The sequence below is a fragment of the Pristis pectinata genome, chromosome 10 (genome assembly GCF_009764475.1).
Source record: "Pristis pectinata isolate sPriPec2 chromosome 10, sPriPec2.1.pri, whole genome shotgun sequence".
NCBI lineage: Eukaryota > Metazoa > Chordata > Chondrichthyes > Rhinopristiformes > Pristidae > Pristis > Pristis pectinata.
The window spans coordinates 59249686-59266651 of NC_067414.1; the positions used below are offsets into that span (position 1 = coordinate 59249686).

At 38.6% G+C, this 16966-nt stretch overlaps 1 protein-coding gene across 8 annotated transcripts in view; it reads left to right on the forward strand.

Moving 5' to 3' along the window:
- LOC127575040 (putative Polycomb group protein ASXL2) overlaps positions 1–16966 on the forward strand; it is a 158325-nt gene that overhangs the window by 84352 nt on the left and 57007 nt on the right. For 6 of the 8 annotated variants that reach the window (XM_052024651.1, XM_052024650.1, XM_052024654.1 and 3 more), the window contains 2 exons: positions 5908–6016; positions 8787–8898. In XM_052024651.1, the coding sequence (XP_051880611.1) occupies positions 5908–6016; positions 8787–8898 (221 nt within the window). Of the gene's footprint in view, positions 1–5907; positions 6017–8786; positions 8899–15819; positions 16114–16966 lie in introns of those variants that run through there. The other 2 variants (XM_052024655.1, XM_052024657.1) reach the window with 2 other exon arrangements.

Below are 16966 nucleotides of genomic sequence, written 5' to 3' on the forward strand. Positions count from 1 at the left end.
TAATATTTTTTAAATTCCATACGTGATTTGCAAAATGAGAGAATGCACTAAACTTTTGAGTACAAAGTTACTTAAAGATTGAACAATAATAATGAGTAATTCCTTTTATTGTGTTTTTCATGCCACTGTATGCAATATTTTTAATGCTTCTCATTTGAACAGAACATCTTGGAAATTGAAGTTTGTTACTTGCAAATAACTACTCATTTGAAGTACTGAACAGGATGCATAATTAGAAATCTTCAGCGATTTGGAAATCTTCAAAGTAGCAGAGTTTATTGAAATTTCAGATTTTGTGCAAAGGAGTTGTGACAAACTATTATAAGAACAATGTCTTTACCTCTATTACCACCCCCATCCCCCTCCTTTTCTCTCTCAATTATTCTCCAATATCCTTACCACATGGAAGGAGACCGTCTGGCCCATCAAATCCATGCCATCTTTCAGAACAATATCAATCCCCATCCCCACCTATTTTCCCCAAACCTATTCTCACGCAAACCCACTAGAAATGATACTAACAGAAGTCTAAGTGAAATAAGAAAGGAGAGCATGGTAGTGACTAATAAAAAGAGTGCCAAGGAGTGAATTGCATTGCAAGTAAGTGGTTAAAGCTTAAAATGAGAGGATTTGCCATTGAAATGCGTTGAATAGTTTCTACAGAAGAAACACTTGGCATCCATAATGGCATCAGGAACTGGAGACAGTAATACACTGGAAGGAGCCAGGTATTATTGCTGGCCCCAGTGAGATATAGCTGCAGAAAAAATCAGGACTAGGAATTAAACACAGCAGGATATAATGTGATTTGTAAAAAGAGAAGGAACTGTTGTGGGTAGAGTCACAGTATTTATTAGAAAAATGAGACAGCTGTCAATATGACAGAATGAAAGCCATGTGGGTACAAGATCAATTGCACAAGTAGGGGGAGTCTGTGATGAACCTGATTGCTGAGGGCAGAAGGAAAATATTTGAGAAAAGTATGAAAAGCACAGGGTAACAAGCATAAGGGGATTTTAATTTCAATTTACTTAGCTGGAAGATGAAGTTAAAGGGATAAGGGAATTGAGTTCTTGCAGTGTCTGCAGAAGTATTTTCCAACTCAGTATGTAATAAGGGGAAAATCCACTGCTGAATTCAGTGAATAAACCAGACAGACAGCAGAATTAAGAGAGGACTAAGGCAATTAGTGGCCATAATACATTTAAGATGATAACACGGGGGGGGGCGTGGGGGAAACCTGAATGTGACAAAGACCAGGGAGAAAACATTTTTTGAGGGACTGGGAACAGAGTTTTGAAAAATAAAATCGATGACAATATTGGCAAACAAGGTCAAACAGCAATGGGAAATGTGAAACAGTATTCAGTGGAGTCCAGGAAAAGCAAATTTTGTACAGAAATATTCAGACCAATGGATAATAAACACCAGAGAGAAATATGCATGGCAGGGAAGGAGCTTGGGAGCAGGAGCAGAAAGAATGACAAAGTTAGCTGAGCATCAATCGGAGGATTATGATTAAATAATTGAATTCCTATGAAAAGAGAAAATGGAAATTGTATAAATGCTCATAGTTTATAAACGAATAGTCAGCGTGAATTCAAAAGACTTTCTTGACCTAACTTTTTGATGTTGTAACAGAAGAAATAGACAATGGTATTGCAAGAACATGTCATATAATAGTTTAATGAATCATGTTGGTGCATGCGTGGAGTTGACGCAAGTCATAGAATAGATATGCGGCTGTCTTCAGGATAACAAGGATAAAGGATGGCTTGTCTGAGTGGCAGAGGATGGACTATGGTGTTGCATATGTATGAGTACAGAACCACTCTTGTTCACTATTTATGGTGACAATTTAGATTGCAAATAAAAATGCAGTTTCTAAATTTACAATGACACAAACTTGGGAGCAGAAGATGAGGGTAATTGTCAACACTGAGGAAGACTCACAAATTACAAGAAGACATTAATAAATTGCAGATTGGGCATATAACCAGCAAATTAGATTCAACAATGAACTGCCAAATATTGTGTATTTATTAATAAAATGCAGAGATCAAGTATCACTTGGGAATTAAGAAAGTCATTTGGGAAGAGGGACAAATGATTCTTGAAGCGCTACACAATAGCTGCACGGAGTGATAAGGCAGCAGGAAAAAATGCAAGCCCGGCACTTGGAATTATTCCAGAGGAATGGAGTTGGAAATCAAATTGCCAAACCTATAGCAAACCGATGTTTGACCAGTCCTGTGTTCACTTCTGCTCACCATATTAAAATATAAGAAATGTGTTAAAAGAGTAACTTGGATGATAGTAGAAGGGTGACATTATATCTACCTGGAAAGGGTGAACAGTTCAGATGCTTATTCTCTTGAAAAGAGAAGGATGAAGATTGACATAACAGGCCTTTAAAGGAGTGATGAAAGAATATTACCACTTGTTGTGACCATCAGTATAAATTGGGCACTAAAAGGCTAGACAGGGACTGCAGAAAAAAATCTTTCCCCAGAATATTGGATTAAGTACCAGAGGATGTGGGTGAGAAAAGAAGTCTTAACACATTGAAGGAGTGTCTCAACAAGCGAGCGAGGGAGAAAGTCATAAGTGATATGGTATTGGTATTGGTTTATTATTGTCACTTGTACACTTGAAAAGCTTGTCTTACAAACTGATCGTACAGGTCAATTCATTACACAGTGCAGTTATATTGAGTTAGTACAAAGTGCATTGATGTAGTACAAGGAAAAACAGTAACAGTACAAAGTGTCACAGCTACAGAGAAAGTGCAGTGCAATAAGGTGCAAGGTCACAACAAGGTAGGTCGTGAGGTCATAGTCCATCTCATTGTATAAAGGAACCGTTCAATAGTCTTATCACAGTGGGGTGGAAGCTGTCCTTAAGTCTGGTGGTACGTGCCCTCAGGCTCCTGTATCTTCTATCCGATGGAAGAGGAGAGAAGAGAGAATGTCTCAGCTGGGTGGGGTCTTTGATTATGCTGGCTGCTACACCAAGACAGCGAGAGGTAAAGACAGAATCCAAGGAGGGGAGGCTGGTGTCCTTGATGCGCTGGGCTGTGTCCACAACTCTCTGCAGTTTCTTGCGGTCCCGGGCAGAGCGGTTGCCGTACCAAGCTGTGATACATCCAGATAGTATGCTTTCTATGGTGCATCGGTAAAAGTTGGTGAGAGTCAAAGGGGACAAACCAAATTTCTTTAGTCTCCTGAGGAAGTAGAGGCGCTGGTGAGCTTTCTTGGCCGTGGCATCTACGTGATTTGACCAGGACAGGCTGTTGGTGATGTTCACTCCCAGGAACTTGAAGCTGTCAATTCTCTCGACCTCGGCACCATTGATGTAGACAGGTGTGTGTACACTGCCCCCTTTCTTGAAGTCAATGACCAGCTCTTTTGTTGACATTGAGGGAAAGGTTATTGTCATGACACCATTCCACTAAGCTCTTTATCTCCTTCCTGTACTCCGACTCATCGCTGTTTGAGATACGGCCTACAACGGTGGGATCATCTGCAAACTTGTAGATGGAGTTAGAGCAGAATCTGGCCACACAGTCATGAGTGTATAGGGAGCAGAGTAGAGGAGATATGGGAGGAGCATTTTCATTTGCATGGACTCATTGGGCTGAATGGCCTGCCTTTCTCTTTTAAGAAGCTGAAAAAGATTAAGAAGGAGACTGGATTTAATGACAAATATAGACATAGATAATCCACAAATAGGTCACGTAAGGCACCATCGCTGCTTGCAGCATGTGGGAAATAATGCTGTGAAACTCAGTTGACTGGCCGTCCAAAAAGAAAGAGATGGTTGAAAAGTAGCAGAATAAAAAGTAGATGGGAAAATTAGAAAAAGTAGAAAATGCTGGAAGTACAATCCAGGTTGCCAGCAACTGATGTCAAAAGATAATATTTCAGGTATAAACTTTCAACAAAACATGAAAACGTTGAGCAGTTTATCTGCTGATTCTTCCTCCCTGACATTAAAAAAAAGGGAAGAATTTGACTGCAGCCTGTGCCAACATGACTAATTTTATTCCATTTTAAGGTTGACCTATTGAATTAACAAAGCCAAAGAACTGCTCAAAGCAAAAGCAGAACACGCCCGACAGGATGTTGTACTTGACTACGAACAAATGTTGATTCCTTGTTGATTCAGAAGCTCATGGTCGCCATAACCTAACTCGTTGCTTTTAAGATGTAAAACAAAACTTGGAATATTCTGCATGGACAGCATCTGCAGAGAGAGAAACAGAGCCACTCTTTCTGGCGGATGACCTTTAATCAGAACAGTCATGTTTTTTCTTAGTTCAGATTTGTAGCATCTGCCGTATTTTGTTTGTGTTTCCGTATACTCAGCTTCTATATTGGCACGGATACATTTGCAAACCAGGAAAATACAATGGTCTCCAAAACAAAACATGAAACAAAGGAAAAATGATGGATATTGGAACTGAAATAGAAAATTCTGCAAACATACAGCATTTCCATGAGTGTGTGAAAATAGAAACAGTGTTCGTCATCTTGTAAACCTGTCATTACAAATGAAAGAAATTTGTCGAACTCTTTAATTGTAATGAACCAAACAAAAGGGAAACAAAAAGATTGTTAAGTTTATTCCTGCCAGAATACCTTTTTGCATCAAGAAGCTCCTTCACAATCATAGACCTGGCAATTATCCAGAAAATATTCCAAGATCGTCCTGAATGGTATGTGAGAAGAACAATTTGCATTTAATAGACATAAATATGACAGATGTGATCAGATATAAACAGATATCAAGCCATTGAAGACATTAAAATGTGTGAGCAAAACTTGATCAAGGAGGTGAGTTTTTTTTTAAAAGTTACTGCCTACCTTTATGCAACACTTATAACAAAACAAAATATCCCAGCTTGTTTCACAGGAACATTATCTAGCAGGGCTTTAAAAAGGGAAGATGGAGGAATGGTGAAGAAGTTAGAGAGGGAATTCCAGAGCTCGAGGAACAGCCACCAATGCTTGTCTATAGGACGGGAATGCACGTAAGATAGAAGTCAGAAGAATGAAGAATTTCCATAAGAAGTTCATAAGCTTTGGATGGTGAAAGAGGCAGCAGAGTTAAGGTTGTAAAAGTGTTCCAACAGAAAGAAGATGATTGTAAGTTGGAGATAATAACCATTGTGGGAGGTTGACCAGGAAAAGATGAGTCAGCTAGTGACGGAGGTAGGGATGATTGTTGCAGCAATGTGCTGGTCTAATACAAGGAAACTTGTGTTGGTGCCTAGCATTTCCAACAGGAAACACTTAACTTGTACCCAACCAAATATTCTTCCATAGATATTATCAGCAGCACTGTGAATGTTGAAGATTAACTCATTAACAAACTCTTGCAAGCAAAACATGGATCCTTGTATTGAATTTGCAGAAAAGTTGATACCAAGGGACTTAGTGTAAATAAATTAAACCAGCCAATGCGTAGGATATAACCCAAGGAGAATCTGTCCTTTTCAGTGAAAAATTCATGGCAGTTTTTTTTTAATTGAACTGTCTACAACTTAGGTTGTGCTTGATGTATTGAAGCCGTTTTGACACAGGATCATCATCTTTTTGCTGGAATTAGAAGAAACTGGGAAAGAGCTTCAAACACTTCCCAAAATTTCTAAAGATGAAATTTCATAGGTTGCACCCTTGAAGACAAAGTACATTTCTGACTGTACTGTGATTGTACAGAAAATCTTAAGAGAGTAGTTCTGAAATGTAGTCAGGTTCCGGCTAAAGAACAAGGCGTTTAGTAACACTGGCTCCTTGTCAAACTTTTCTGTTAAGACACTTCAAAGTATTTTAATCATAAAATCTTGACTAATGAATGTTCCATGTATATTAGTCGTGCACTGATTGATGTCTCTATTTTTTCTAGTGGCACCTCTCCATTGGCTTGCTTGAATGCTATGCTTCACACTAATTCTAGGGGAGAAGAAGGTATTTTTTATAAAGTACCTGGTCGCATGGGAGTCTACACTCTAAAGGTGAGCCGCTGTCTCAGAAAAATTGTTTCTAATCTACTATAATTCTAGTTTAAATGTTAAATTGCATTTACTGGCGATCATGGCAATGAACGGTAATGCAAGGGAGTTGAGTATTTTTACACTGAGCAGTTTCGAGTCTGATGTAGCATCACTGAGGGCAAACTTGCTCAAGTCAACCCCAATAATATTACCTTTATTCAACATTTCTCATCAGTGCAAACTTTTCAATTTCTTGCAACCTTTTTATTATGAGAAGTAGTCCAGATTTGTAGGTGTATTTTTGTGTTGGGCACTCTAACCTACTAGGAATTGGGTTGAGACATCTCGCATGGTATTTATAACTTGAAGGAAGGGTCTTCATCTCAGTAAAGGCGGAAATATGATCTTGATTCTCTGAGCTAATGACAGACATATTAATCTGAAGCATTATTTTGAAACTTTAATTATTTATTATTTTGGCCAATACCAACATAGCAAGTGACACACTGTTCAGTTAAAACTGGAGTATGAATTGCAGACTAGATTTATATTTTGTCTGTCCCAAGGCGCATGAATTCAGAGATGGAAAGAAACCTGTTAAGGAAAATTTTACTTTGTCCACTACTTAAACTGCTCGATTGATGAGCGGCATTTACCATCTGAAATCCTGAACAATCCAAAATAGCTATTTCATTTAATAGATGAATATAGAGGGATAAATTGGCAAAGGTCTTGATTTGCATGTTATCCCTCTGTTGACACCAGTAATACTGAAACGATCACTTTCACTAAATTAGCATTAAAATTTTGTATAACTACCAGATTGCTTGCTCGAGGATGAAGTTTCGTGCCCATGTTCTGCTTTCTTTTCTGTGCTGTTGGAAAGTGCTGTGGACTGCAGGTCATTCTGACAAGGCAGAATAAAGGCTCAGTGACATCAGCAGATCTCTATAGCCGGATGACCACCACAGCTTGTGGATGGCAGAAGACTGCGAAAGGGGGACTTCACATAAGAAAATTTGCTGTGCATTAAGTTTGTCCCAACTTGTACTACTTATGACGTGATTAATTTAGCAAATCAAATGGCAACTTGAAAACTATTAGCATATATGATAAATGGAACTGTGCAGTAAAATTATTCAGATGAAGCAGTGATGAAATATGTATTGTATTATACTGTATTCACACTATCAGTTGTGGTGAGGAGATGGCTCATCCACAAGCACGTTTTGTGTATTTAAATTCATTTACATTTTCTATTTAAACTCAAATTTGACCATTATCCAATTAATTTGACAGCCTTGCTTATTTATCCTTAACCAAAAGCAGTTGAAGACAAATATAGTCAGCAGTATACACATAAATGAGTAGAAAAAATAAAAAGCAGCTGACAACAAATTAATCCATCTAAACTTCATAAGTGGAGCTAATTGATTAGCCTATTATATACAGAGTTATGGTCTCTGAACCTGTAACATTTGGCTAATATCTGTGCAGGATTGGGGAAGTATGAAAAGTTAGTCATTTTTAGTTGCTGCAGTCTTAAAATCCAGACGTTGGTGGGGCAGTTAATAGGCTTCTTTCTCCTTGGCAAATGCTTAATTCAGACCCCCCTTTCATTGACACTGTAATTGGCAGCAGGTAATGTGAGTGAGCTCTGTTGTCACACTAACAAGGGTGATTTTTCAGAATCTCCATTTACAGCCTTGGAGCTTAAATGGGACTTGCGCTGAACTGGCTGTAGCAGACCAGAAGTCCCAAGGGATTTTGCTGATTGTAACTATTTAATGAAGCAGATTTTCAATAGGAGTCCTATGCAATATTGGGCTGGAATGTGCTGACTTTGAGCAGATAGCTCAGGAAAGAAATGCCAGCTCGTTCCTGACTTCCTGCATATTGCAGCAAGAAGAACAGGAACAAGCTGGAGGTCCAGTGCTGGTGCATATGTAAGTTGTACATCTGCCCTCCCTCTTGACTGCTGAACTCAGCACTGCATCTGGGGTTGAGCCTCCAAGCTGAAGGGCTGGATGCTACTTTGCAACCACCCCTTAATCATTGTGCCAAGAGATGGCTGGCATATATTGCATGATCCATTCATTTGAAGGGAGTTGCTGACCTTGATCAAAAAGGTGAGTGCAGGTAACTGGTTTGATTTTATTTTCTTCAATTTACTCAAGATTAATGTTTATAATTAATTTCTTGCTCTTAAATGTGTTTTTAAGTGATTCCCGAAGCAAAATGCCATATACTAGAAATCTGAAATAAAGGCGGAAATGTTAGAAATACTGAATGTCAGACATCATTGCAAAGGAATAAACAAAGTGAACTGTTTTTCTCCACGAAGATGCTGTGTGACTTGCAGACTACCTAAAACATTTTCTGTTTTATTTTCACATTGATTTGTTTGAGTAATTTTATTGCTTTAATTTATTTAATGATTTTTTTTATAAACAGATCACTTTGGTCTCTTTTTGAGTGTCCTTCAGGATGAGAGACATTCAGAAACTGTTCAATGGCCATTGACGGCAGTGAGTTACCAATAGGCCATCAGGGTGTTCTGGGTACAAAGGCTTTGTCAGTGCTCATGGACTGCTCTGCCTTTTGGGTCGAGAGCTTCAGTGAGGCTCAGAGGATGATTTATTCACAGTTTTGCAAAAAAAAGTGCAGCCGCAGAAAAAAATGTCGGCAGAAGGACAAGAGTGGGTAGTGGGCTGGATCAAGCGACTTCTACCCATTGGAATGACAGAGCTTCAGACTGCAGTAACATCACTTCTTCCTTTTGGCTTTGCAGAAGGATGTCCCAGATGAAATGAAGGATCTATCTGAGATGTGGGACGACAGCAGTGATGGTCAATCGGACTCGCAGAGCACAGAGAGCAACGAGAAAAGGGAAAGGAAGAAAAGTAGGTGCAATTTAGAAGGCAGTTAAGGATTGAAAACATCATTGTGTGACCTCCACACTTGTTTAGTTCTCCTTCCTAATCACCGTCATATTTGGTTAATTTGAACTGGGGTTCAGTAATTTGGATCCCATTTTATTCCAGCTAAAAATGTGCTCAGAATTTTAGAGCAGGCAACTTTTAATTCAATTCAGGATACAGGCATGTTCTGCTCCATTGGTGTGGTACAAACCACATCCAGTCAACCAGAGGAAATTATGGTACTCAGTTTTTGATGCTCACGTGCCAAGTGATACTGAAATTTTAGAATTCTCCATCCATTTCCCAATGGGAAAATCTATAAAGGGAACACATGAGTGCTAGAAATAAGAATGGAGTGTTTCCTACATCGATGGACAGCAATGATCAAGTCTAATCTTGTCTCTCCCTGTGGACTTTAATGCTACATCAACCTTCCTACATGGTTCAGTTGGAAGGCTGGCATTAAAGAATGTATTGCTTGCAGTCTCTTCCCCACTCCCGAGTTCTCCAAGCACAGTGGTGATTCTGCATTTTCTGCTGTGTATGTACTTTGACATAGACACAAATGTATGCTTACTGTATTATTTATTAGTAACTATGTGGGCTGGCAATTTGGAGTTAGAATTTTGTAGGAAGTCAGCACAAAATTCAGTGCATGAATTCTTCCCTGGCTGATAATTATGTGTTTTTCAATGATATGTTAAAAGAGGAAAAATGGTGGGAAAGGGGTAAATGGTTCTTCCCTGTGTCAGATTCTCAGTTGCACCCACTTATTAGTTCTCTTTATAACTAATTTGGATTTCAGCATATTTTTTTTGATAAAAGGTGAATTGCCCTTCTGAGTTTTAGCCACTTTTCAATGGAAATGATGAACAAAAGATTTATTTCAAAAATAAAAATCTGCTTAGTGAATGACCATTTATGTCAGTGGCATGCTCGTTCACTCCCTGTACACAGATCAGCTCTTTACAAGTTATTTGCCAGAGGAGCACTTCCTTGTATGTGCCAGAATTGTTATAATTTTAAACTGTGCTGATTTATTGAGTAACTTAATTAAATTTGTAATTGACAAATTAATCAAGTGGTGAACAATCATTGTATTAAGGTGACACAATGAACAGAGTCAAGTATGTGCATTTCATTCAAATCTTGTTCTGCAAAGAATTGCTGACAAAATTGAGATAATAGATAGTTGTGGAAATATATTTTTAGTAACTGCACTTTTCCTGCCACACAAGATGGGGCTTGTTTATAATATGCCAGTATTACACACAGTGAGCCTTTATTTATATTTCCTGGTTTCTACACCTGACAGAACTATCTGTGACAAAAATAATTGGATATGTAACTCTTCATTAATGTACCCTTCATGGGTTCAGTGCTTTGAGTCCATGTGCATTACTTTGTGATGTATGTATTAAAGTATGCAAATTGATAATAGGAGTGTATGTAATCTAAAAGAAAAATTAAAATTTACACAATATATAGCTCTGAAGTGCACTGCTTAAAGTAACAACAGTTTGCAATTGGGTTGCACCTTGCAAGTAGCTCAAGATCCCAGGGTGCTTTGTAGGACATGATATTAAGTCATGTGTGATACTGCAGAATATTAGTTGCGCTGTAAGGGGGAACTTTATGGAGGAAATTATGAAGGTGATTCCAGAGTTCAGAACCTTGGCTAAGGGATGTCCTGGTGGCCAGAATAAAATGAACCCAAATAGCTCTGGGTTACAAGGTTCCATAGAGAGAGTGAAAACAAGTCTGAGATTTTAAAAATTATTTATTACTTAGTTGGGAACCAATAAAAGAAATCGGGCAGATAATTTTCAGAAGTGATGTACCAAAATCTGTAGCAAGATGCATGAGTAATTGATCTGTTTTAGTGTTAAGGATAAATATTGGTCGGGATATTCTCCGTAGCAGAGATGTCTAACACTAAAGGGTGTAAGATTAGGGTAAGGGTTAAGAGTTTTGGAGGGGATCTGAGGAAGTACTTTTTCACCCAGTAACTAGTTGGAATGTAGAATGTATCTAAGAAGTATCTAGACGAGCACTTGAAGTGCCAAGTCATAAAGTTAATGGACCAAGGGCTGGTAAATGGGATTAACATGTATAGATACTTGATGGTCGGCATGAACATGGTCAGTCCAGGGTCCTGATTCTGTCCTGGATGATTGTGACATTTATTCTTTGCTCTTTTAAAAACAATTTTTTCATGCTTTATGTCTACTACTTTCAAGTGCTGCCAGAATTGAGATAATTGACAAAATATTCTTAATCTCATTTGTAAAACGAAACCATCAGCACTTGGGTATTTCTTCAAGCCAAGATTTTGTGCTCAGATATCTGGAGTGAAATACAAATGCTCCTCCTTGTCAGTATAAGTATAGACACTTGCATTGAGCCACAGCTGCAATGCCACAGCTGACAATCAATCAACAGAATTATCCCATCCAGCCACAGAAATGTTGATTTCTACATTGGTCCTGTCATCTTGAAAAGAAATTCAAAAGGTACTCTCAACTGTGAGTTATGAGAAGAGCACAATGATCTCATATATTAGATATGTTCTCTCTGAGGTCATAAGAATAATTAAACTGTCCCCATTCATCCCTTGCAGCTGGGGAAAAAAAAGTGTGAAGGCACGGATGGAAATTTTAAAAATTCAGTTTCTTGAACTGAAGAGTAATATGCGTGAGTTCAGTAGTGGTGGTTGGAAGTGTTTCAGACATCCCTGCTCTTTGTTATCTGTATGTCGTGACAGAGCTACTAGCTGGTTGAGCAGTAAAGCAACAGATACTGAGTGAATTATCTACCAGCCCATGAAACGTGGCCAAGCTAGGGGAGTGAGAGTCATTGAGTGGAATAACAATCTGTGCAGTATCAGTGATGGCATTTACTGTGGGTTGCTTGCTGTGCACACTTACCTTGCAAAAAGAAGTACAATTTCACGTACTCCGTAGTTCTTCAAACAAAAATATTGTGGAATGTATTTGATGCTGCATTTTCTTAGCCAATTGGAACTGGATTAAAATATTTTGATTTTATTTTTGACGTGAGCTCTTTCTGTATAGTGAAAATCGAAATCTGTTATTTATGAAATGCATTTAACCCTGGAATGCAATGGTGAAGAGGCAGTTTTGCAAACTATACCTTAAGAGAAAGTAAGCAGTAAAGGAATAGCTTCAAAATCGTGTACTTCTACCAAGTTAGCGAAAGAAAATGTAGTTTTCTTTTTTTCTATGAACAGGATCTCCTACTCAAAGGCAAGTCTGGAACCACCCAGGCAGCTTTTCAGCTCATGTCCTTAAATGGTTTCATGAAGATATTGCTGGAAGCAAACGAGGACTTGAAGATTCAGTACTGATTCAGTAAATGTACATGTTCAGGCAACAGGTGATGTTTAATCAGTTGACTGGTCCTTTGACACAAAGTAGCAAAACAAACATTAAAAATCAATTCAATTTTGTTTCTCTGCTTTATAGCAAGGAAATATATCTTCCAAATTAATGGCTGTAAATTTCCTTGGAGTGGTGACAGCCATGGTGCAGGGTTTTGACCTGAAACGTCGACAATTTCTTTTCTCCCACAGATGCTGCTTGACCCACTGGGTTCCTCCAGCAGATTGTTGCTCTTCAGTTAATATCTTGAGTTTCCGACAGTTTGATAGGTCAGGCTGAAAAGATTGGTGTACAGCTTCAATGTGGTTTAGGTTTACAATTTAAAAGTTGAAATTAAGTGGAAACATTTCAGCTGCTTCTTGCTATCAAAACAGAAATGTGATTCACTCTTATGCTGTTTGTAAAAGCCACGTGAAGAGTTGTCACATTTCCATGCATAACGGTGCACTGAAACCAGTTTTGCCAGTGTCAGTGTGGATTCTCTATTGACATGTTGCAAGTACTTGCAGTTTTCAACACGAAACGCAACAAGTATGTTATTTGCAGGTAGTGTGAAAAAGACATAACTCAGTGCAGTCAACAATGTTCCACCATAGGGGAGCGTTGCCATGGCGTGAATGGATATTGCAATAATCATGATGGGAGGATGATTCCAGGAGCTCGGAGGGACCTGGAGAGGCTGATGAAGAACAGTACCCATGCCTGCTTTGTCTCCTCTTAGATGGAGACTTGTTCATGGAGTTCGGGTGAGCTCCCAAATGCAGTTGTGAGCAGCAAACTGTGAGATGAAGCAGACATCAGCAGCCTTGAACAATCCTGAGGCCGAGAAGCAGAGAATGACCTTGATGGTTCTGATTTTCATGGGCACAGTTAGGAATGCAAACATAAGGTTGTATTTGATGTTACAGAAAGCCACAGACCTCAGCAAGGACAAATAGTATGGTTTGTGTGTTTGACCCTTAACTAGTACAATTTCAGTTCTGTGAGTGAACAAGAATTCTTATTTTCAGGTGTGTGAGATTGAAACATCACTGCGGATGAATATTATGTGTTGGATTGCTGTATGGGTGAACGTTATGCTGGAAAAGTGCTCAGAAGAACGAAAATTCCCCAATAAAATGAGGGAAGACATTCCCTGATAAGTGCTAAAATACCTAGAAATGTGCACAAAACTTTTCTACTTCAAATTACACAGATTTTTTGAGAGGTTTTGTGTTGGATTTGTGTGAATGAATTTCTGGCCCATAAACTTTTAGTTCATGGGAAGAAAATCATTGAAAGTCTTAGAAAATCATGAGTTTGGTGGGGTTTTGAACTTCAGAGTCGGGAGGCCAAGAAGCCTGTCAGTTATGAGCCTTATCTTGGAATTCCTTTTGTACATTGTTAGAGTGGAGAATCCTCCTGTCTCAAGGAAGGTGTAATTCATGCAGAAATTGTGGGTGTTGGCTCTCAAAGTTAGGGACTTCAATGTCTGAAAACACTGGCCTGTCAATCAGCGATTTGGGAGCATTTGTCCTGCTTTCAACCTCATTTTTTTAAAAGAAGGCAGAGTTTGAGGTAAACGAAAAACACAATGATGCTGGAGGAACTCAGCAGGCCAGGCAGCATCTGTGGAGAAAAGCAGGTGGTCAACATTTCGGGTCAGGACCATGACCTGAAACGTTGACCGCCTGCTTTTCTCCACAGATGCTGCCTGGTCTGCTGAGTTCTTCCAGCATCATTGTGTTTTTCATCTAGATTCCAGCATCTGCAGTCCTTTGTTTCTCTAGAGTTTGAGGTTAGGCAGCTGGTTGGGATGGACTCATTTTACTTCTTGAGAATGTCCCCACTTCTCCTTGAATTGGTAGCTACTGTCATAATTTGTAGTCACTTTTACCAGATACGTACCAAGCAATAGGATTGAAATGGGGGAGTGTGGTTTCTGCTCTCGGGGTAGGTTACTAAAATTTTCCATTTAGGCATTGAGTAAATTCATACTGTTGGAACACAGTATTCGTGTACTGCAGCTATTAAAGAGTCCATCATCAATCTTTAGCACCAATAAAGTCAGTTTTTTTTACTTTACTCTGCCTAATGTGCACTTTGAAAAATTTTCAGCATACTTGAGTGTCTTCAATCAAAAACATGATTGTTATTAAAGATTTTACATCATTATGTGTCCAGAAAAAAAGATTGCACAGTAGAACAGTTTAGCTATGGAATACCCAGTCTGGCAGGATGCTGTTTTGATTCCATTATCAGACTTAAAGAGCTTATCTTTTATATGTATACTAGAGATCAAACACCTTTCAAGTAACCGCTTTGGTCAAAATTTTTCAGTGGGTTCTACAACCACGATTGAATGTATTTTTTTGATTTTCTTTTAAAATGAACACTCTCTGGGAGTCATTAGTATTATCCCTCACCTCCAATAGACTGCTTCAAGCACCCTCTCCAACCAGAACTGAGAACCACTGCCAGGAAGGCAGGTGCCACACTGTAGACCTTCACCATTAAGTGAGCCACCTTTGGCAGCACGACCAGCAGCTCACACCAAGTACTGAAGTGAAGCTTGGGAATCAATTCTGTCAATCCTTCTTGCCTTTTGTGGAGGCAATGTGAATCTGCACCTGATGTAGGTGTTGATGAATTTTCATCCCAAGTTTTCCTTTCGAATAAGTAAAAATTTTAAATGTAAGTATTAGCTCTGTGTTTGAATAGTAAAATTTTTCACATATGAATTAAAACTGTCTGTCTTGCGCCCCAGGCTTTGAAGTGTCTGTCACAGCTTCCGGTCCTCCAAAATCCTCAATGACCATTTTTGTTTACTCAACAAGGAAAAACAGTTTGAATAAAAACATTTGCACTTCAGTCAAAGCCTGCAGCTTCTTTCTGTCAAAAAGTGTGCAAAATGATATTCATAGTTTTTCAGATTAAGAGAATTCTGTGCATAGACATTGAGAGCAAAGAGCATTGTAATTTGCTTACAATTAAGTGATGGGGATCGAAATTGATGAAAAAGTTATTTGATGGAAAAGAAAGCACTCTCACAACTTCAAGGGTTAAATACTTTGCCACTAAAGTCAGAGGTATTCTGCATTTCTTTGGCTTTATCTGTGAAACTAGTTGGCAAAGATATCCATTAACAAAGTGACTTATTTCTGCAGCTTAATATATAGTTAAAAAGTTTTCATGTTGAAACTGTTGGGAGCCTTTCTTTTGAAAATTAATGAAGCATCGTCGCAAAAAATGAAGTTAAGAATATTCTTCTTTGAAGCATGTTACAATTATGAACCAAGGGTTCAGCTGGCTGTAGTGCATCTGAGGTTGCTGTTCTGACATGCGAGAATCAAGCACTGCCCTTCCCAATGATCTGGCACTCTTGACTTTATAGTATTTGCAAAGGGGTGGGGGAGGTGAGTGTGGTTTGGGGAGGTGTGTTCTATTCTGAGTGATTACAACACTTAAATTTTAATAGTTTCTCATACTTCACACAATGAAAACTCTGAGCAGCAGTAAAATTTGGAAAGGTCATTCAGTGCATGGTCGTAGTTTCAAAGAGACCTTTCAAAGCCAGGAGAGAACCAATAAAGCCAGGACTTCTAAATAGGTTACGTAAACAGAAAATGCAGGAAACACTCAGCTGGTCAGGCAGCATCTCTGCAAAGAGAAACACAGATTGAAGACCTGCTGAACATTACCAGCGTTTTCTGATTTTTGCATCAGATTTTCAGCATCTGCAGTTGTTTTACTGTTCAAAATAAGTTTCAGGCAACCAGAAACCTTGGTTATTGTTTGAAAAATACTGGAATGCAAGGTATGTAAGATTTTACTTGAAGAATGTGTGGCAGAATCGTGTTCTGGAGGTGGTTGCAGAACACTTAAATTATTTCTTGCTCTGACTTTTGTCTAATATCCTGCTCATTATGAAACACTGAATACAGCATTGTAGGAAGTTGGCTTTGTGGACGGTTGTAGAAAAAAATTGAGAAATTTTAAATCAGCCAATACAAAATCAGAAATAATATGCTGTTGCTTTAAGAGGGTGACTTCCTGCAGCTTCCAGTTGACTAAGTCTGAGTCACAGCTGTGGGTGACTCAAGATGGTTGTAACTGTTGAATGTGGTTACCGGGCACCAAAATGTCATCAGAAACAACATTAGTGTGGTTTGGAGCATGTGGAGAGAAGTTGTTGAAGCTGTCCTATATTTTTCCATTTTATCAGTTTATGTTCACGCATGACTGGTTCCAAATGCAGAGAAGCCGTCAGAAGAATCATCATTATATCTGAGATTTTAAAAGCAAAAGGGAAAAGCAACTTTTAAAGTTACAGTATTTTATTGGCTAGGTTCAGTAATGCTGCTTAGGATATCTTTTGCCTTAGTAGGAATTAACTATTTAGAAGTACAATATTGAGGGGGTGGTCATAAATGAGAATGAGGGATACATAATTGCCCTGCAATCCCTGTCCTAACCCCTCACTCCACATTCCCATTCAGTACAGGCAGACCTGTTTCTAAAACCATGTAGCATCATCAATGGAGTCATCAATATTAAGTGCCTTGATAATAATTCAGGGTCCGATGGTGTCATTTTTGCTTTTATATGCACCACTGGTATTTTACTGTGTGTAATAATTGCAGAAGTACCAGACAGGCTTTTCATTTCTA